The 21602-nt window shown below is 53.7% G+C and overlaps 5 protein-coding genes across 5 annotated transcripts; 2 read left to right on the top strand and 3 right to left on the bottom strand.

Annotated features, from left to right (window-relative positions):
• Positions 1–189: 189 nt before the first annotated feature.
• Positions 190–1972, bottom strand: N656DRAFT_279432 (uncharacterized protein). Its single transcript, XM_064809102.1, has 5 exons — positions 1854–1972; positions 1195–1683; positions 825–1142; positions 674–766; positions 190–598 (listed from the first exon to the last, which is right to left on the bottom strand). Exons 1-5 carry the CDS (start codon positions 1857–1859, stop codon positions 320–322), a joined length of 1185 nt encoding a protein of 394 aa, XP_064674421.1. The 5' UTR covers positions 1860–1972; the 3' UTR covers positions 190–319.
• Positions 1973–4366: 2394 nt separating this feature from the next.
• N656DRAFT_279130 (NAD(P)-binding protein) lies at positions 4367–6240 on the top strand. The gene is made up of 5 exons (XM_064809100.1): positions 4367–5116; positions 5188–5283; positions 5352–5519; positions 5579–5811; positions 5869–6240. The coding sequence occupies exons 1-5, from the start codon at positions 4825–4827 to the stop codon at positions 6205–6207; spliced, it is 1128 nt and encodes a 375-aa protein (XP_064674420.1). The 5' UTR covers positions 4367–4824; the 3' UTR covers positions 6208–6240.
• Positions 6241–8644: 2404 nt separating this feature from the next.
• N656DRAFT_795105 (uncharacterized protein) lies at positions 8645–9988 on the top strand (the record flags this gene model as incomplete). Its single annotated transcript, XM_064817380.1, has 1 exon — positions 8645–9988. The coding sequence occupies one exon, from the start codon at positions 8645–8647 to the stop codon at positions 9986–9988; it is 1344 nt and encodes a 447-aa protein (XP_064674419.1).
• A 2977-nt stretch (positions 9989–12965) lies between these two features.
• N656DRAFT_842237 (uncharacterized protein) lies at positions 12966–17354 on the bottom strand. The gene is made up of 2 exons (XM_064819025.1): positions 13991–17354; positions 12966–13908 (listed from the first exon to the last, which is right to left on the bottom strand). Exons 1-2 carry the CDS (start codon positions 17013–17015, stop codon positions 13283–13285), a joined length of 3651 nt encoding a protein of 1216 aa, XP_064674418.1. The 5' UTR covers positions 17016–17354; the 3' UTR covers positions 12966–13282.
• Positions 17355–18351: 997 nt separating this feature from the next.
• Positions 18352–19247, bottom strand: N656DRAFT_701782 (uncharacterized protein; the record flags this gene model as incomplete). Its single annotated transcript, XM_064810974.1, has 3 exons — positions 18352–18391; positions 18904–18968; positions 19032–19247. The coding sequence occupies 3 exons, from the start codon at positions 19245–19247 to the stop codon at positions 18352–18354; spliced, it is 321 nt and encodes a 106-aa protein (XP_064674417.1).
• Between the last annotated feature and the right edge of the window lie 2355 nt (positions 19248–21602).

The raw sequence follows: 21602 nt of genomic DNA, 5'->3' as shown, positions 1-21602 counted from the left end.
CAATGTGAGGTCCAGAGGGGCTTTTGGACAGGTTCGTCTAACAAACCTACTTGTTGCTAGGTGGGTGTCACGGCTTCAAAGCAGCTCGAAGGATGTGTCAGACTGCACTGAGCATAGAAGTGACGTCCCCCTTCCTACTTTCACCCTCCACATGTGGTAGTACCGTAGCGAACTGGTCAAGTGGTAATCACTGTCAACCATCTCGTCACCACCCACGGTTCGATTCACAACCAGAACACCCGAACCTTCTAAGCCACGGGGGGTCCTCCCCCAGCTAGTGGCAGACCAGGGTTCCAATGCTCTGGCGTAACAGAGGGAGCTACGACATCTCTAGCTCGTCGTCCTGAAAGTGTGGATCACCTATAAATCTGGATCCATTGACAAGTAGACGGCTTCGTCCTCCTGCAATTGCAGCCCTCGAAAGTTGTCCAGCAAGGTTGCGATGCCAAGACCACTTGAGAACTGCTGTAGATATGCCCAGCATAATGATCCCGAAGCAAGCCGTTGTGACAACGTAGTTGACAAAGGTTTTCCTGAATGGCAGCGTCTCGCCATCAATGCCGAACATGGCCAAGCTCGTGGTAATGGGGAGAAAGACCTGAGATGGCCATAGATCCATGATCAGCATCTACGCATGAGTCGGACAAGCTGAAAGCATTTCCAGGCGACCAACCAACGCAATGATGGTAAGGAGTTTTGTGTGTTCGCTATTTTGCTGCTGAAGGACTGCGATCTTGTTGTTGTCCTGTTGGAGATGTTGAGTGATCTACATCCAAACACTTAGTCATTAGTTTCAAATATATCTGATCAAGGGGTGAACGTACTTCTCGCTCAAGGTTCTCTAGAAGACGCTTCTGATTTTCAACCTCCTGACGGAGATCGCGAAGCTCCAACACGTGCTTGTCAATGGTGAGAAGAAGCCGGAAGAACGAACCCGACCTTCCAGACGACGGCTCAAGATCGGAGAAGTAGCCCATATCCCCTTTACTAAACGCGTCCCAGGCTTCAATTGTTTTGCTAAGAAGGGTGATGACTTGTTGCAGAAAGCGGATGGTCCGGTTGGAAAAGCGCTGGACCCGTTTGTTGTATGTCTCGGTGTGGTCCGGTAACAGGTCGTCTGTTTGGAGAAGATAGTCGTGCGTCTATTATGAATCGTGTCAACATATGGCACTTCAAATCGCACGGGCCGCTCACATATGGCTCGGTGAGCTGTAGGAGACGACACACGACGTTGTGCCATTCCTGTCTCACTTGATCGATGCGACTCTCCAAGACCCGTAGGAAGTATTGTCTTGGTTTCCATATTGGGATGTCAGCGTCAATCTTACCTCCCGTTAAGGGATCCATGAAGTTGGACTCGTCGCTCATGCCTTGGTCGGCATAGTACTCGACGCTTTCCCGGCTGTCCTGCCCTTTGTAGTACGTGTCCACGAGCGCAAGTCCGACCCAGGATCGCTCATCGAATCCGGTGACGATGCATGAGAGTTGAGCCTCATAGATGCAATCCGTTGGTGAGTGGACCTCGTTATCCGGTGGATCCAGAACGAGGAAATTCAAGGCCCTAGAGCGACGCAATGGTTTGCCGTTTCTCCGGCGACGCCAATCCTGAACGGGGTGTCGACATTTCCTCAAGGCGTAGAATGGCAAGTGGAACTCTAACGCAAAGGTAGGAAAGCCAACAGACTGAGTTTCGCTGTCAGTCTACCAAAAACCGAGAGGAGAGAGCGAGAGGAATCGAATTGATAGCCTCTCCTGTGCGGTCGCCTCCTCTTACTACTTCGGCTACACTACCCGTGGGGGCTGAGAGTAGGGGAGGAGACTTGACTTATAAACCAAGACAATGGTAGGCTTACAGGCATGTGGACTCCAAGAAAAGTCTTGAAGTCGAGATGGCGGAAGATGAAGTCTCTGTAGTATCCGGCTTGCCTGCGCGAGGCTGTGGCAACGATGGCCAGAATAGACCAGCGGTCAACGTCGGTGACATAGCTGCAGATTATCCCGTTAATGTACACCAAGCCTCGAGTGAGTGGAACTGGCGATCAGTCTTACATCAAGCGCCGATCCGCATCCGGCTCATCTGTTTCGCTAACTGCGTGTCCGTGGTTAGATGGACCTGTCAACCTCAGCCGGCTACTGTATCGCTGCTAAAGTCAATGCAGAGGTTTGATATTAGAGGTGTCTATAGGCCGCTTACCGCTTTGCTAAGCTCAACATAGAGCTGATGGGCTGTCAGGGCGCCTTTCCTGGGCCGGCATGTGCCACGTACAGCTATCCGGGTGCCTTCGTCATTCCGGTCATCAAGAAGTGCAACTGGTCTGCCCACTCGTTGATCGTTCCCTCTTTTCAGGATGGATAGGTCGGCTGGGAGACAAAAGCCTTCCAATACATCCGCCTGGTATAGAAATGGATCGGAATCGTCACATAGATCCTGCATAAGTGTCTTGAGGAGTTCAGTGGACGTGCTTGGAAGTACTTCCTGACCAGGCCTAATCCAAAATGGCTTGTTCTCATGAGCGCAGGCATCAACTTGGGGATTTGAGAAGACCGATGCCCACTCCTCGGCAAAGCGCTTCGCCTGTCCCCTACTCGCATTGGGCAAATCCATCCGGAATACTCGCAATAACAACAGGTGCTCCTCCGTGTTACTTGGAACTCAAGACACGGATTGCCAAATCGCACGCTTCACATCGATTATGGCCGCATTGAGGACAGGCTGTGCAGAGTGCAGCGTTGTTCGGTCCGTCGCCGCAGAAACACTGGGACAGATTCAGTCAACATTCAACAGCACCTGAAACATCACCAAGAATAGTCACTTACACAGTAAAAGTACAGAACGCGACGCCGTTGTTCCTGCCCGGCGCGCACGTTAGCCTTTTAGGCACTTGCGGTCTTCCAGAGCTGGCAGGACAGCTCCCAACTCACCCGCCCCATGATCCTGGGCGAAAATATGCCGGTGTAAAGAATGAGATTTTATGTGCCAGTGGAATGCGGGGACGACGCCGATTTAAACGGTGCCGTAACCAGGGCTTCTCAGCTCCAGTCAATCGCTGGATGTCGATACTTGAAGCGCTGTCTGCCTGAGTGCCTAATGCTACTGCATTAATGCTGCATGCCGTCACAGTTTGGCGGTGGCGCAGTATTGCCGGTGAAGACTGGGGTTTCGAATGACAGGAGAATTGGATTTGGGGAACGAATAAAACCAGTGGAAGCAGAGCAGGCGCATTGCTTGTTGTGAACTCGTGAAGTGAAGTCTGGCTTCCCTCGCTAATTTCCTTCCTCCGTGGGAGTATCCGTCACCCAAGAATATCACGTGCTCCAGCATTAGTCTCATTTTGTCCCTCGGTTCACAACTGAGAGACATGGTACCAAGTTCGCACCTGAAAAGCTGTGACACAAGTTCATGGATCGATTTGAACCCTGGAGGGCAACATACATAATCAGTACCAAGATACCTTAGGTACTGATTACCGTCCGAGCATTCATAAGTCGGTCGTACCGGAGGTACCTGTACCTTAGCCTCTTAGGTACGTGCCTACCTTCAGTACATATAGCTATCAAGCTTGATCTTGCCCTGGATGCCAGCTTTCCAGAATCCAGACTTCAATGCGGCAGTGCAACATGCACCGCGTCAGCTGTGCTTCCGCTTTGTCAGCGACGGGAAGGGGGCCGCGTGCGACCGAAGGCAGAAATCTTGGGGCCCTAACTAAAGGTAGGTATTGTACAATCACAAGCCGCCAAACATGATGATCGAAGTTCGAACACCGACCACTCTGCGGCTCGTAGCGACTGAATCATCAGTCCCACCCGCCCCAAGGCAGACCTTACCAGACCAGGTACAGGGTAACCTGCACATAAGAATCAAGTCCGTAACGGCCCTTTTGATTCTCTTATACCCAGGTTATTCCTAATACTATAATACTAGGTTCCACATATAACCCCGACCCTAAACTTACCCAGTCACAAGCACCTATGTATCCGTAGCCCATTCCCTACCCTAATTTCACTGATTTTAGGAGCTTTTCTAGGCTTAGCCTACCTGGCTATAAGAACATAGTTGTGTTACTAAGCAGATCTGTATGTACGATTAACTCTGTTTCTGTTGGAAATACCGGGTACCACCCCCTGGTCACAGGCCACTTCGTGGCCTGTGACGTTGGAAATTAGCGTTACCTTACTGCTCCTACGCGCCCACCAGGATAAATTGGCTCTGGAAAGCTCCTGAGATTCAGGATAACTTTGAACAACAATTGATCAATCAATCTTGAAGACAACCACCAAGAATTCCATCGCCACTGGGCAATTCGCCTAGTATTTGTGCCTCACTGCTGTATTTCCAACAGTTTCCCAGATTATTCTTATGTCCCATAATAAAACGCTTGGGAGCTGAATTTTATCTATTCTTATGGCTCGTGTTCTTATCTGCAGGTTAGACTGTAGTTGCGGTTCATGGCCGGGGGCATTGGCTGCTCTGGACGTTTAACCGTTTCAGCGGGTAAATTGCCTTAGTTCAACGGAGACGCCGCTGAGAATGGAAACGAACCCGCTATTGGCCGTATCCGCTCCATACTAGTACAACTTGAACGAAGAGATCCCGAGCGTCCGCCGTAAAGGAGGCGGAAACCCGCACCATCTCTACTGCCGAAAAGGAGAAACGCGTGGGTACCCAGGCCGACCCCTCATCGATTGAACCACTGCAGTAGTACCTTACCTTACAGAACGAGAATATTAGTGCAAATGTTCAGCCTCAAGATGAACAGGAATCAGGTAGACTCAACCTGAAGGTCGCACGAGCCGCTGCCAACTCGAAACTTGAAAGTCTGAAAGATGGCCATCAAAGTTGGGATTGTCGGCTACGGCTTCTCAACGAAATGTTTCCATCTACCATACATTCTCCCAAACCCGGATCTCGAAGTCTACGCCTTCTTGCAACGCGCAGCCCCGCCGGTTGACGCGTCGCAAATGCCACGATGGGGGCACTGCACCATTGACTTTCCCAAGGCCAAGCACTACATGACTGCGGACGAGTTCTTCGCAGACGAGTCGATTGAGCTTGTTATTGTTTGCACCCATATTCATGAAGAGTTCATTGAGAAGGCTCTCCTCGCAGGGAAGCATGGTCAGTGCCAGCCCCATGTCGCCGGTGTGTGGTTCTGCCAGGCAGAGAAGCTGATAATGGTCGGATTGCAGTCGCCGTTGAAAAGCCGTTTGTCACTAGCAGTGCCGAAGCCGACAGGCTCATTGCTTTGGCCAAGGAAAAGGGGAAGATCCTGACCGTGTTCCACAGTTAGTACTCTGATATTGGACCCCGTTGTGGTTGAACCCGCCTACGAAATACTCTCTAACTTCACCAGATCGGAGATTCGACAGCGACTTCCTCACGTTAGAGCATCTCGTCAAGCAGGGGGCGCTCGGCGATGTTCTCGAAGCTGAGATTCACTTTGACTATCCTTCGCCTAACTGGATTGCCGGATGGACGGGGAAAGAATACCATGCTGGAGAAGGCATGCTTTTTGCGCTCGGTATGAGTTAACCCTGGAACGACCATAGAGAGAAAACGCAATCTTACCAGAATGTCTAGGAACCCATACCATTGACCAAGCTCTGCACCTGTTTGGACGTCCAGCCTCGGTCACAGCATTCCTCCGCTCCAATCGAGGCGTGGATAGTGAGGTCGATGACACCTTTACCGTCATATTGCAGTATTCCGGAGAACAAAAGAATCTTCTAGTGACGATCAAGACGGCGATTGTCACGCACATGAAAGATCAACTGAGATTCTTTGTCCGGGGGAGCCGGGGGACATACTTGAAGGTAACACCACTGACTCTTCCATGTCACTTGGGGTGGGCTATCCTGACCCCCATGTAGTTCGGCACTTGCCCACAGGAGAGCCAGGCGATCGCCGCCCCGGGAAAGCCAGCAACAAGCCCAGACTATGGTCTCGAACCGGAACGCATATGGGGTACCCTAACCACCACAACCGAGTTCGACCCCGCTTGCCAGAAGTTTGACGAAGCCAGTCGGACGTACATCGGCAAGTATCCCAGCACCCGCGGGTGGTACAGGGGGTATTATGAGAACCTGTCAGCGGCACTTCTCGGAAAAGAAGAGGTCTATGTTAAACCCGATACGGCAAGAGACGGCTTGAGAATCATTGAGCTAGCCAGAGAGTCGCATGAGCAAGGCCGCACCGTCGCCTGGTCCTAGTTGGCTCCCCCACCCGGGATACAACGACGAAGCATCGGCCATTTCGATCTAACCCTCAGTCCCATTCTATGTGGGCCACGGGCTTGCCAGACAAGCCGTTGTCGGCTTGCCCACTTGGAAGCTAGGCCCGATTCTGCCTCCGTCCTGCCAGGGTACAGCGTCCGCCGGCGGGGTTATCGCTGCGGCCGGCCTGTTTTTGGATAACCGAACAGGATCATCGGAACGGATCATAGATGCATCTCAGTTCTCGTGCGGGCTGTTATTGCGTGCAGCGGTGGAGAGAGCTTGCAGGAGAAGCGCCCAAATCAATACTACCTGCTCGTCGCGGCTTATGTTCCTCTCTCCTACAGGCAATAACAGGATAGATTAAGACGGCTTAGTTTTCAAGAGAACGATGATATGAATAGTAAGCGAAACTACGTGATCTCGACGGTTCCTGTCGGCTGGCCCCGAAAGCGATCATCGCGGTAACAACCTTTCCTTAGAGTCCAGGCCACGCTGTGGGCCCCTACGGTATTGTACAGCTATGCTTCGGTGATTATGTGCCCTCGATCAAGCTTGAGATGCCAGAAATCCATGTCACATCTTGCTTGGGCACTCGAGTCCGACTTGGAAATGTCATTGTTGTCACGGCCATTATCTGTTGATTTGGGCTCAGGAGTTGAAGGAAGTAACCAATAAAGGCAAGGGAGTCTGATTCGACTCAACCTTGACCACCCGGGACTGCCCGCTTGGGCAAAGGATACTCAGATAGAGAATGAAAGTGCTACCCCAAGTCTCTCTGGTGAACTATATTGAGCCATGTCTTATGGGCATGCGCGATTCAGGGACGATACCATGTTAAAGCAACTGACCCCACTCGCTGTTGAGATTCCTACTACCTAGTATCCGTACTTTCCAGCGTAGCTGATCAACAGTGACGCTACATGACGTCAGACGGCTGAATACCCAACGACTATCACTAAGGCAGGAAGGCTCGGCTGCAGCCTGTGAGAGTCCAACTGCATATGATATATCTGACAGCCTGACAGTGGTTTGAATCAACCAAGACACCCGAGAGCGGAAAATACGTAATCCGGATATGGCCGGGATTGCAAGGGGAGGTATGGCTGTTTATGTTACGGCTTGGTCTTCTGTGATGGCTGCTGACAAGACTGACTTGGAAATCTTAGTAATAGGCGGATTGGGTCATGGAACTTATGTAAGTGATGGCAGTTGCTCTCCCCTATCTCCAGGTAGAGATTCGGTCGGAAAGGCTTGTCAGGTTTATAAACAGTAAAAATGTCCGGCTCGTTTACGGGAAGGCGTAATATTGCTTTTGCCATCACGTACCCGCCTATTCCTTCGGTACCAATCTATGGCAATGCAGCCTGCATCTTGATTCTTGATGGTGGAAGCCGATCTCAACACTGCCCCGAGGGCCTGGAGCATCGCCCAATTAGGAAAGCTGCCCATGACGCTTGAGGCGATCTCTAGGGAGAGCGATAATACATCTACTTGCTACTCTTACTCTAAGTCTCTAAGCTATCTCTCCCTGCCTTATATTGTGCGGCAGTCGCCAGCTTTATTAGCTGAAAGCCTATCGTGCCTATGTTGGCTAATGTATTAGAGATGTGCTTACTTCCAGGGACCCGGGGGAGGGAGGTGGGGGGGGTATCACTTGAACAACTCGAGGGGAGCCAAGGTTAGCGAGGGCGAGATCCCTAACCTACACTAGCCGAGACCCGACTAGCCTTCGGAAATTTTAGTCGATGCGACCGCCAATGCCCGCTAAAAAAACCGTTGAATCGCCCGGTGAGGAAGTGGATTCGAGGGTGGCGAAATGCAATCCACAACCACTCTTTCCTGCACGCCAATGGATGATACCGTGCGACGATGGCCAATTCACCAATCAGATTGCGGGCTCCGAGAGTTCGTTCCCTGGGCGTTTTTACGGGACATTGATAGTTGCAACACAGGCAAGTGATTACTCGCATCGAGCTTTTGATCCATTCGCCATTTGTTGAACGATTCGCCCCATCTCACCATCTCTTTGGGTTTGGATGACGTTCCACGTCTGCAGTGGTTTTCGTAGTCCACCCGCATGCAGACCTTACATATCCAAGAATTGCCGAGAAGGAATGTCGTTAGCCAGACTGGGAGGGGTTGTTCCAAGTATTATCATCATATCATGGCCCTGCAGCCTTTGCTCCTGCGATGTCGCGGTGCAGTCCAAGTTGTTGCCCTATCACCGACTAGATAGGCCCATCGAGACTGCCGAGACCCGGGCTGAAAGTGGACCCTCTCATCCTGGCGGACTGAAAGCTCCCACGATTTCTCGGGTCCTCGTTCAAAACCATCCACAGAGCCACAGTGGTCTGGAAGGGCCGTGGCAGCCAGGCTGACCATCTCGATTGTCGAGATCATACTTCCCATTGTCGACATCGATGGGCCGATGATGGCAGTCCAAGGCCAGAAGCTGGGCCAATCCAGCACTTCCAATTGCAATCGCACCCAGACGTTGGACCTGGGCCAACGAGCTGCCGGTCCGAACCTTGGCATGTTCGGTCTTCCAGATGCCGCTGCGGACGTCGATGGCTTCGATCCGAGTTTAGACGGCGGGCCTTCGTCTCAAGACTCCACGGCGCCCCTCCAGCTCTGGGGCGATAATGGTAATCAGGGATCCATGTCCACCATGCCACTTTGTCACACTAATATTGCCTTGTCAATGCATTTGCCCCAACAACTCTTCAAGGCATGCCCAGACCACTTGGGCCAAGCGATCCCAGCCCAATCCAGCCTACTTGGAGGGCAATATCTCCAACCTCTGACAGAGTACCTTCCATTGCCCAGCACTGGACATGGCGGCCTCGATTCCGATAGCTTCGAGTCGGAGTGGTCCCAAACTGGCCCGGCATCGTGGCAGGCTGCCGCATGGCCGGTGGACATCAATGCACATGCGACAGCCGACGGGACGGTGCTCCATTCCGACAACCTGCCTAGCTACGTCCTCAACACTCTCGAGCTGGAACCGAAACTGAGAACTCTCTCAATGGTACCTCGACCGGACGGGGGCCAAGTCCCAGTATGGCAGGGCCAGGATAATATGGTGAGCGGACATGCCTCGGAACCAGATAGGAGGAAGAGGGGGCAACCGCATACTGACGCGGCGGAACGGGGAGAAGGCGGGGCCCCACCGAAGAGGAAAAGGGGACGCCCACCAAAGCACGCACCAGACACCGGCTCTGCGAGTTATGCGAACTCTCCCATCCTCGGAAAAGAGTCCAACTCCGACTCGGATACGGTTCCTTCCCCGGTCAGCCCAGGGGATGAATCGGACCTGTTGCTGTTAAATACGCACAACAATAGCAGCATCAGCATCAACATCAGCGAAAGCAACACCGACATAACCGTCCCCGACGACACACCTCCGAATTCCAACCGCACGGCGAAACAGACTCGGAGTAGGCGAGGCAGCATCTGCAACGGTAACCCCAGCAAGTCGGACCGCGACCGCGACCGCAACCGAGCAGCCGCTAGTCGGTACCGCGCCAAGACGCAGGCCGCCTTCGCCCAGCTCGAGGCCGAGGAGCGCGCGGCCAACGATCGGCGCCAGTCGCTAATGGCTTGCGCCAGCCAGCTTCGCGACGAGATCTTCCTGCTCAAGACGGAGCTGCTGCGGCACGCCGACTGTGACTGCCCCCTTATCCAGGGGTACCTGTCCCACGCGGCCAGGCAGGCCTGCGTAGGCCTGAAGGCTTCGACTTCGGCAATCGGCAGGATGGCTCATGGATGGAACTGAGCCGGAATATTGTTAAAATAATGTGACGATGCAAAACATGACCTTATCATGACGGAAAAATGAGCGGCGGGACTCGGGCGTTGGATAGCGGGCTGGCTATTGTGATGGTTTCACGGGTGGCAAGACTGTCGTTATATGTTGTCATGGTTATTGCAGGCGTGAGGTCCCCTCCCGGTGGACATGTGTGATCGAAGCGATTCTGACTTGGACGTTTGGCATGTTATGTTTGCCCTTAACTGTCCTGTTCTCTTCTTTTCGATTCAGCGCGATGAGCCGGGCGGTATTCTGAATAGTGGTGTTGACCCCACGTAATGGCGCCAGGTTCTTCGGTGATCAAAACTGATCGGTTATGGCTCGGCGGCTCGATGCTTGGTACTTGTACTAGAGAGAGTGGTAGTACCTTACTACTAGGTACTAGTTGGTCCGGTCCGGTTCGGATCAAGACGGACTAGCTCTCTGAGTGTCTGTTCGCTGTCTGCTTCAGCTCAATTGTCCGTACTCAGTGTGACAAACCACCTGCTTGTCCGGGCCTGAGATTATGATGTAAAGCTGTTCGTTATGGTCGTTGCATGGGACACTTTAGTGGCTCGGGGTCTTCCTCATTTCCGGCGCCCTGGCCAGTCCTAAGGATACCCTCTCGGCATCGGTCACTGACGAGGGATGCTCGCCTCATAGTCGTCTAGTTGAGACCACTGACACGACCCTGTATCGGGTGAGACACGATGTTGCTATGTAATGTGGTCAACACGGATGCCACAGTGGCAGTGACGGGGCGGTGAACGTTTAGGATTGGACTACTCCCGTCCGATGAAAGTAGTTGTGGTAGGTATGGTGTAACGAGTTTCGGCACGAACACACAACACCCGTCAATGTCAGCGTGGCCCGTGACAAACTTGAGTGTCCTACTACCTTAGTAGTAGGTAACCTTGGTTCTGCACCAGTGAACAGAAGGTACGGCCTGCTATAGAAGCGGTACTCCTATTTATCATGATACCTCAGTGAACAACAGGGTATCCGAGTGGCAAAGCAGGTTTGAAAACAATAGGATAACTCTGGGGCTTACTCACTAGGTAGTAGAGTTGGTTAGGTGTTAGAATGTAGTCGGGTTCTTTGGGGCTCTCACTTACTCTGATCGAGTCCAAGGGAGTTTTCGAGGCTAGGAGGCTTCCGGCTTCGTTGATTCACGTTTCACGCTCGATCCAGTAACCATATGTTGTGATGTCTTTGACAGCGGGACTCTTGTTTCTGAAGCCTGAAGCCTCCCGAGTCCTGTGCTAATGCTAATGATGTCGATAAGTTTCATATGCGTAGGTAGCAGGCGGTCATGTGGTCAAGGGATTGTCGAAATGATGAAAGAGGACTTCGGAAGACATGAACATGCTAGAGAGCTGGAGAAAATGCGGATCAACAGGATGAATACAGTCCTGAAAAGTGCTGGGACAGTTGGGCGACAGTCCCTAGCGGGAGTGTAGCGGTGCGCCGTAACAGCAAGGTAAGGTAAGTGAGTAGCAGATGCCAGAACATATGTTGATTTGACTCTCCGGGCGAGAGCACGCGGGTTGGAAGAATTAATAAAGTACACTCGAGGAGTGTAGGTGTTGACTGGGCACGCACATGCAGGTACACGTTACATGTTTGGGGTGTTGCGAGGCGAGCAGTCGAACCAATTAGGGGCAACCGTGTATATCAATCCGGAAGTTCTGAGACATTTATGGCCCGTTTAGGGGGCCCAGAGCTGAAGGCTGGGTATGACAGGTAATGTGATGCAGATGATGACCTCATCATTGGTTCTTTTCGCCCGTTTGTCTAGGTAGGTACCTAAGTGATTGTCCGTCTGGGCACTACCATCTCCTTAGCGCCCGGCACGGTCGAGAGCTACGTGGCTCGCGTGGCCACGGTTCGCGACTTCATCCTGCCTGCCTCCTACCTCCCAAGATGAATTTGCCCCGCACCCTCCGCGTTTGCCAGAACTCACCCAGTCCGCTGATAGTAATGATGAACATCCGTATCACGCTGCTACATGTATTCTGTATCTGCGCCACATCACCACACCTTCATCCTGCCATGGCCATGCGAGTGACCTCACTGCGGCCCATATATGTAAAATCCGGCCACTGCACGATCTTCGGCTAGATATGCCTCGGTTCTGGCGCCAAACCCGTCATTGGCTGACCGAGGACCTATGGTGATGCGATGACTGGGAGTCTTCTGTAAGTTCTGTTATGAATAATATCAGCCATTGAGTTGGCAAAGGCCAGTTAGCAAGAGCGACACTGGAGGATGGCCTAGCACTTGCCTCAGGCACGTACGCCAGATTTGGCATGATCGCACAGCTTAAGGTAGTAATAACCCCCCGTACAGTATCCCGCTCTCACGGCCGTCAGGTAGGATTACACGTGCGCCACAACCTACCTTACAGGCCTACCTACTAGTACGGTATATGGTTTAAGCTCACCAATCGGTGAATCCTAGTCCTGATGGTACCTGATAGAGTCTCAACGGCTGTATCTTACATTCTTATGGCAGATTAAGGTTCACTGCAGTGCTCCTAAGGCTGTACTGTACAGAGGTTGCTCAGTGCTGACTCGGACAGCACCCGGCGTGACTTGAACAGACCGGGAATGTGATTCCAAATAACTTCAAATTGGTCCACAGTGTTTGTTTCCCATCATAACTAGGTACGAGAAGACATTGAAGAAATGGAAAGCAATAAACATGTTGTTTGAGTGTTGGCAAGGAATGTTGAAAGCAACCTACTCAGGAACTACGCTAGATTGTCATTAAGCTAGAAGTTCCTGAGGTACTGTCTAGATGAAGGCAGTAACTTCCAATGATTCTCTGAAACAGGAGGCAGCACCACTAGGTTACACGGCAACGGCAGGAGGGTGACATGGGAAGGTACCTTACTTCTAGCTGCACATGTGCATTTGGAACCTACCTTACCTTACATCCCTCCTAGGTTCCCACCTATCGTATGCTAGAGTACTTTTATTCTCCTCCTCTTGTTGCATGTGTGCTATGTAGCCCATTCATTTCTGCCAAGACCCTGAACCACCCATCCACCACCCAGCGCCCAGTCATTGAAATAGAACCCGTTATAAACCGTCGCGATGCAGGGTGCAAACGTGAAAGCCAGCAAGGAAATTATGGAAGGAAACGAAGAATGAAAGAAAAATACAGCCAACCCAAAATGCCAGGCGTCTGCTCATGACCAACATGAAAACGCTCGTCAAAACATCGGAAAGGAGTTGCTCGCCTCCCACGTCCCCACATTCATCTCCCAGCCCGATCAACTCAGTCATATATGGCTAACTGCCCGTCCGTCCTCCTCTCCCCACTCTGGAGCCCCGGATCCTCTCCCACCAATCCCTGAGCCCCCTGGTACGCAGTGATGACGTCCGGTCCCGGCCCAGCATCGCAATCGACGCCCAACCGCCTCCACGATCCGCCGGCCAATACGCCATAGAAATACCTTCTCCCGGCCTGTGCGACCCTGGCCTCCCTCTCCTTGCCGTCCAGCACCGACACGCCCTCCATCTCCTCCAGCAATAGCGGGCTCTGCGAGACGTAGTACAGCATGCCCGCGATGCAGCGCGGGTCGACGGGCATGGGCGGGTAGCGAACAAAAAAGCTCCAGGCCAGCACCGAGAGCATGACGCCGAGGAAGAGGACCGAGAGCGCGGCGCAAACGGTGGCGGCCGTGCGGGTTTGTGCGAGGTTGAAGGGCACGTTGGACAGCACCACGGGCAGGAACTCGGAAAGGATGGCCGCGACCGAGACGTTGAGGAGGAATAAGTGTCGGTGCTTGATGGCGGAGTAGAGGCCTGAAAATGGGTTGGTGCTCGGGGTGAAGAGGATTGAGCGGGAGGCTGGCTGTGTCCGCTGGGCCATGAGCGTGTAGGGGACCATTACGCTGACGCCTGTGGGTGGGGCAAAATTAGTAAGGTAGGCTAGAATTCGCGAGAGTGGTACTAAACACTCGGGATTGGGAAGGTCACTTACTGAGGAAGAAGGACTGCCAGCAAAAGGCGATGATGACGCCTACGATGGCGGCAACGAAGCGGACGCCAAACGTGTTGGCGTTCATGAACCGCCAGAGCCGCCCGTTGTCGCGAATGCCACCGCGGTAGTAGGTGTGGTAGACAATAACAAACACCATGACGGCCAGCTGGAACACGACGAAACTAATCCGCCAGGGGAGGCGCAGCGTCATGAAGGGCAGGTGCTGGCTCAACGATCCGCCATTGGCCACCGCCTCATTCGCCTCCAAGAGCTCCGACTCGCTGTCGGCTTCGCGCAGCCGGGCCTCATCCTGGTCCTGCAGACCCCTCCCCGCTTCGTCGGTCAACACAATCCCGTACTCCTCCCTCCCCGTGGCCGCGTTCTGGAAGTACCCCAGCCCGTACTGCTTGGTCGCCACGGCGCGGCGCATCGCCCGCTCGCTGTTTTGCTGGATGTGCACCTGGGGATTGCCGGCGAGGGAGGCAATGCCGGCAATGTTCCACGGATTGGCGAACACACCCGTCGTCCAGCGGCTCATGAGCAGGAGGACCAGCACGAGCAGCACGATCACGGCCGCCATCAGTCCCATCAGCGCGTGTGCGGGGACCGGGCTGACGCCCAATGCGGGCGCGCACGTTGTCGGGCTGGCCGTGTTCTGGTAGCACTGGCCGTGCAATTTGAGGCCGACGGCTTCGGTGGCCAGCGGCACCATGAGCGAGGCGAACCCGACCATGATCGTTGTCAAAAAGGGGATGGGATGGCCCTGCAGCATGGTTACGACGGGCGTGACAAAGGCCATCAGTCCACTGTACTGCATCAGCAGCGTCTCGGCGCCCGACCTACCACCGCCGGCCGCGGCCCCGGCGAGGGTTTGGAAGGGTTGATACAGCTTCGCGTTTAGGTCGATGATACGCAGCGGGATGACGAGCCCGACACCGAGAAGTGGGGGTAGGAAGGTGCCTACGAAAATGTCGGCCTCGGTCCACCGGAAGACCCTGGTTGTTCCGGTGGCTGAAGGCGCTGGAGGGTTGCTCGCCGTCGCGGAGAGAGTTGGCGTGGACGTGGAGGTGAATGTTCTCGTCGTCCCATGCTTAGTGGAAAGGCTTGTACTGGGTGAAGGGGTTGACGTAATGGTTTTGGAAATTCCTGACCGGGTCGTGGTGTACGTGGTCGGGGGTATGGTGCTCGTAAAGGTGCTGAGCGTGGCTCCGGACGTCGACACGAATGTCAAGGTAATGGGTTCTGTGCCAGTTGGTGTTGTCACCAAGGTATGCTTCCCGGGTGTTCCCCCGATTGTCGTGGTGAAGCTGGTCAGTGGAGGGTTGCTAATGATGGTAACAGGGGTCCCGTCAATGGTTTCTACAAGCGTTGTTGGTGGCGGCGTGAAAGTGACAACGGACTCGGTACCGCCGATATTGGTGGCAACTGTGAGGGTCACTGGCTGGAACGGAGCGCCGGTTGGTGTCGTAACCAGCACCTGCGTGACTGGCGTTCCCCCGACAATGTCGACGGCGGTAAAAGTGATGGGCTGACCAGGAGCCCCCGTCGGTGTGGTGACGACAACATCGGTTACCAGGGTTCCTCCTACGTCCTGGACGACCGTGTACGTGATGGGTTGGAACGGCGGCCCCGCAGGTGTCGTGACAACGACCTGGGTAACTGGCGTGCCCCCGACGTTGTTCACAGCTGTGTAAGTAAGGGGCTGTCCAACTTGTCCTCCCACCATGTCGGCAACTGTTGTCAGGACTCCCCCTTCCAGCGTGACCACAGGAACAAAGACGCCCGGCGAAGGCGTAATGACCACGGTCTGCGTGACGACAGACCCCCCGACCTCCGTGACTCCTGTGGTGATCTGCTGCTCAATAACCCGAGTCTGGGCGTCTTCTGAAGGAACGACAAGTACAACGGGTGCTTCCGTGTGCACAAACGTTACGATATCGTCGCCAATAACTTCCACCCCGGTAAACCCCACAGGGTCCGGCTGCTGAGTTATCGGTTGGTCAGGGGTTGATGGCAAGATGGTGCTGTAATAAGTTATGGTGACCTCTCCTACGCTGGGAATGACGACACCAGTGAGTGTGTTTGTTCCGAAAGCGGTTCCAATTGTAGTGAAGGTCGTTGCACCCGTGATTGTGGTTGGCACAGCAAAAGCCGCTGTTGTGGTCTGGACAACATCGGAAAATCCAGTTGAGGGAGCGATGGTGCCTTGGCTGCCATCGGATGACCATGTTGATTCGGGAAAGGCTGTCGCCAAGGGAGTTGTCACGGTAGCTGTAAACGTGGAACTGACTGTCGACACAGTAGTAAAGAAGCTTGTACTGACTGTCGTGAATTCGCTGGACCAGGTCTCTGTCGTTACGGATACGGTGATGCTGGTGGTGAAGGTGGAGACGGAGGTAGAGACCGGGATAACCGAGGCACCGCTTGGAAGACTGACTGTTGAGTCGCTGGAGCCTGCTGTCCGGAGTGTAGACGGCGCGCCCGTGCTGCCCACCAGGCTCGAGGCAGAAGCGGTGAGGCTCATTGTTGCCGTCGATGTAAGTAGCGGTGTGGATTGGACCAGATCCACCACCTCCTCTCCGGAACTCGGAACGCCGCTGCTTGGGAGGTTGCTGGATGATATCAGAGTGGGAGTTGTTGAGAGAGCCGTGGCCACCGTCGTCGTGGCGCCGGAAACCGTAGACTCAGATGTGTTGACGGTGACCTGACGAGCGAACCGAAGGGGCTGCGTGGCATTGGGATGGAGGCCAAGGATGCTGGCGCTGTTGTCTGAGCCCGGCATCTGCTTCTCGGCGATAATGACGAGGGCGAGGGCGATGATCAGTAGCACGATAACGGTAGTGATGAATTGCCATCGTAAGGGCTTCGGTTTGTAGTTTGGTGTATTATTTGCCTTGATCCATACGGGGGACTTGCTCCCCGGTTGGGGACCATGCAAGGCCACTTCATAGCGGTCTTCTGTCGCCTGTGCCGTGTACTCGTATGCGGCTCGGTCGTCTCGCGGGTGAACGTAGGGTTGCTGCATCTCTCAAACGGCTGCGCAGCCGTGGTGCCGAGCGAAGGGTCCTCCCCCTTCGGTCTAGTGGTTGTCAAAACAAAGTTATGCGCCCCCCCTTTTTTGCCTTGCTCAACATCACCCCGTATCAACAGTCATGGACGCAAGGGATGCCTTGTTCGCCGTGACTGTACCCAGGACTGGATGAGATCTCGAGCAGATCGGAACTGCATGCGAATTTTCTCCCATGCTGCAAGGCCGGGAGCGGCGCACTCATATCAGGCAGATGGGATCCGCCTGGCCGTTGGAACCTTGTCCTACGTTATACAAGCCGAGTCATTGCAGTGCGGCTGAAGGCGCGCAACCCAGCCAATCCTTGCGTCGCTCGCGTCGTAACTTTCTTTTGACCTCTCAGATGCCACTCCCGATGTCCGATGGCGGTGGCTGGAACTGGGCTTGAATGCCGAGACGATCTCTTTGTCGCCAGGGATTGGTGCTGGCCCATGAGCCAGCCATCGTGGCTGCAGAGTTCGGGGGACACCACAAATAGCGCCAGCACCAGCCCTATGTTTGAGATGTCGCGATGGAGCATACACACACCGATGGCTGGTTCCGCAAGCCGCGATGCATGACCGGGCTTTGCCATGTGCATAATGAGCTCAAGCCATCATGGATGATGGCACCCTGATCATTAGAGTCTACACGGTCCCCAGGACGGTTCACTGCCGGAAATCGGTGTCAGTTCATATCGGTCAATACAGAGTTTCTGAATATGGAGCAAAGCAAACGGAGTCCGGAGTGGTATCAAGTGGGATCTGGCTGAGACACCCAACGTTAATTTTGGGCTTGTCTCCCGGCCAGTTGCGGTAACAACAATCCTGGGGGTCTGTTATGCTTGCTATCACCAGAGAAGGGCATCAACGTTCGCCTGCCCGAGCCATCACAGGATCTGTCAAACACTCCAACCATGCGGTTCAGCAGCCCTTCGTTGCCTGCCACACACGCAGCAATGAAGATGTGCATAATCTCAATACCTGAGACCGCGCGGCCGGGCTTTACTCCGAGAAGACGCCGGCTCAGCACTCGAGGAATGGGGGCACCAAAGCATGACGTATGAGAACCGGAAGCAGTGTTCGTGAATCAAAGCGCAGACGAAACGCCCCAAGGATGGTATTGTGCTTGCTGTGCCGCATCCGAACCACCCATGCCCGTGTACATGTTCCTTAATGCCCGCCATTCCCATGTCAAGACTGAAATCGCTTTTTGGTTTCCCACCAAATGGCGCGGCGAAGCCATGCAAGGCCAGTTTCCGAAAACCAGAGCCGTGTCCCCATGAATCACCACCACCTCTCCGACCGCATACCGCTTAAAACACGAGGGCGGCACCCTTGGTCTTCTTGTCACCACTGTTTCCCCAGAGTCAGAACCCGCACGCCAAAACATTCGAAGAAGATTGGTTAATAGGGACCGCAATGCGAAAAGGCGAGGCATGAGCGGAGTTGTTGCGACTTCAGGCGAGGCCGATCGTACTGCGAAGCGATCTGTCGAATGAAGGTGTCCTGCCAAGCACTCTGCTGGTCTCGAGACGCATGGATAGCTCGAATTGTGACTTCCAGCATTCGCATGAGAAAGCAGAGAGCAGAATATCATTGATTCCCATTCGTACTCAGACCCCCAGGGTCCGTTGTCCCAGATCGTGCCCTGTCTGTGTGCCCACATTGCCTGTTGAAAATCCGAGTGATCGCGGGGGAAACTTGTGGTAGCTTCGGGGGCTCTTGTAGTCTCGGCAGCAGAATTTATCGTGTGCCTGATGAGGCGTAATGGTTTGGGCATTGACGCGTTCGAGCCTCGCGGTAGCGGTTCATATTTGCGGTCCCTATCGCAACAATAACAGAAAGCAGTTTTGCATAAAACTTACCCAAGCTCAAAGTGCTTGCACCGCTTCAGCGGGAGCTGCTTCTTCGCCTTGCATGCCGAGCATTCCTGTCCACCATCCTGTTTAGCGACTCTCTCCCCAGGCCGATGGTCGCAGAGCTCCTATCTCACTAGTCGCAGCACGATCTTCTTGGTTGTCTTCGCCTTCTTGTGGAAGACGGGCTTCGTCTGACCACCGTAACCGGACTGCTTGCGGTCGTAACGGCGCTTTCCCTGAGCGAATGCTGAGGCCTTGCCAGCCTTGTACTGGGTGACCTTGTGCAGGGTGTGCTTGCCGCATTCGCGGCTCTTGCAAAAGGTCTTCCTGGTCTTGGGTACGTTCACCATTTTGACGGCTGGGTTCGGTCGCGATGTGGTGAGGATGGATTGTCGTGTAGCGTCGTTCCGCCGTATCGTGGGTTTTCGCCAAATTTGCAATTTCGACCAGGGCTGCCGAGCCGCTGTGTGGGCGCACGGTCAAAATTTGATCCGCTCCGTCACTTAAGGCGGGAGTCGCGGGACCCGAACCCTGATGGGACTCGGCCCACTCGGGAAGGCGCGTGGGGAGGTGTGACCTACTTGTGGTCAAAGCTCAACCAAACTCCATCTCCTGACTCTCCTTCCCTGACTGATAACAACCTCATCACGAAGTTAAGAATGTCCAACTTGAGTATGGTTTTGGGCAAGCGTCAACGGCCTCGGCAAAGATTATACTTTCTAGAGCAGCTGTCACCCCCACAACCACCTGCCACCCAGGGAGCCTGGGCGAATCCGCGCATCTCCCCTCCTGCGGGTGATTTCGGTGCGTTTGCGCCTGGTAGCCAAGTGCGTTGCGCTACGTCCATACTTTCTGGTGGGTAAAGAGCCTAATTCGAAGCCCCAAGATCCATGACGAACAGGACGATCCGCCAAAACACACATGTATCATTATCATATTGTTGCGTGGGCCTGGCCAGGCCCCACCCAGCTTACCTCAGCCAGCCACACTCCCCTATTTCTGGCCTGTACGTTGGCCCAGGAATTTCCTCTTTTTCTTCCTTTCTTCAGCAGCCCTGACAATTCCACTACGTTGACCTCTCTTCCTTCCTCCGTCCCCTCCGACACATATACATGCCATATGATGACTGCGGCATGCCTCAGCTGACTGCTCGTTGTCACCTCCATCTAAGTTACTACGTCAGCCTGATTGGGGAATCATTTTTCCATTCCAATGGCTATCTCCCTATTTCATAACCTGAAGTTTCTGGATCGCGCCGCTAATAACGTCATCAACATCCCAATTCGGAGCAGCAAACCGACGCAGGAATGGCTGATAGAGGGTTGGGGGGGGAGGGGGGGGAAGGTGTTGCTTTTAAACACTCGAACACGGTAGCATCATGAGGTTATGACTCAGAATCCAGGGGCAGGAAGAAGCAGAACTGCAGAAGACATACATTTCACCCCTTGTTTGTTTGTTAGCGCAGGACTCTCGACAGGGGTTCTGGTCCAGGAATCAGAGAAATGCTTCTCAGCAGCCGGAACGATTGATTTAATGCGAGAAAAAAGAGTATCTAGCATTACTCAAGAAGACCATTTTCTTCGGGGCCTTTTTTCTGTAGAAAAATTGACTATTTTGATGTTGAAATTGAAATCTTAGGGCTGACCCTGGTCTTGAAGTCAGGCGCTAACGAACAAACAAGGGGGGAACTGTATTCATATGTCTACTTGACCAGGCGTGGCCGGCCAATCATCCTGAGCAAACTACATTTCAAGCTCACCAGATTTCACCATGCTGATTTGTTTGGATCTTGTAATTGTTACTACTCATGCGCCGACTGATTCGCACATGGCTTCGCCTTCTTGCTCATTTTTGACTTCCAAGTGCTCGAACCTGTCTACGTGTCCTCGACAGACACCTTACACTTCACGGGCGTCCTTCAAGATCTACGCTTTGAATTTGGAGGCCCACTAAGAGCAATCACGGCGGCTTCACCTTGCCGGCCATTGATGGCTTCTTTTTTCTTTCAATTTCTCAGGTTACCTATAGGTACGTTAGCGTCTTGAACGGGCCATCAGCCGCCATTCAATGTGGCCACAGCAGGGACGGATACGGTTCAGGAAACCAAGTTTCCGAATGTTGTGCCTACATGAAGACTTTCTCGCTGGTCCCAGTAGTCCACTCTCGCTTCGGAGTCATCTCGCGTAGACGGCCTCATGGAACTGAGACAGTACTAAGCTACCTCCGTAGATCGGTAGGAAGGTAGTCCAGCGGAGGTACTATCGGCCCGTAAAGCCGGTGCCACCGGGCCGATGGGCTGTCAGCGCTGTCAAATTACTGTGTATGTACTCCGTACCCCGTATGTGACAATGTTAAGGAGCTGGAAGTCTTGCCCGTGCGCTGCGTTTACAAGTACTAAAGTAGAGCCCATGTAAATCAGTGGGTTTGTGACTGGCTGTTCTTGACTTTTAGCTCTGGCTGTCTGTCGAAACAGGATGGTGTTGCATTTGCTCATCCTTTTTGTTTCAACATGTCTCGCCCACCAGCGGCCGTAGGTCGGACGCTCTGTCAATGAGGAGGACGATGCGAATTGACACTGAAAATGAATTGCCAGACTAGTACGGAGCAGTGATCCTGGGCACATTTCGATGATGGCCTTTACATATGATCTTCGCCGGAGCCTCGGGCCAGATTTACAGATCTCCAACTCGGCCCGGCAGGGATGG

This window comes from Canariomyces notabilis (genome assembly GCF_033297395.1).
Source record: "Canariomyces notabilis strain CBS 508.74 unplaced genomic scaffold N656scaffold_2, whole genome shotgun sequence".
NCBI classification, from domain to species: domain Eukaryota; kingdom Fungi; phylum Ascomycota; class Sordariomycetes; order Sordariales; family Chaetomiaceae; genus Canariomyces; species Canariomyces notabilis.
The sequence above is the reverse complement of the archived record's forward strand: the minus strand, read 5'-3'. Positions and strand labels throughout refer to the sequence as shown.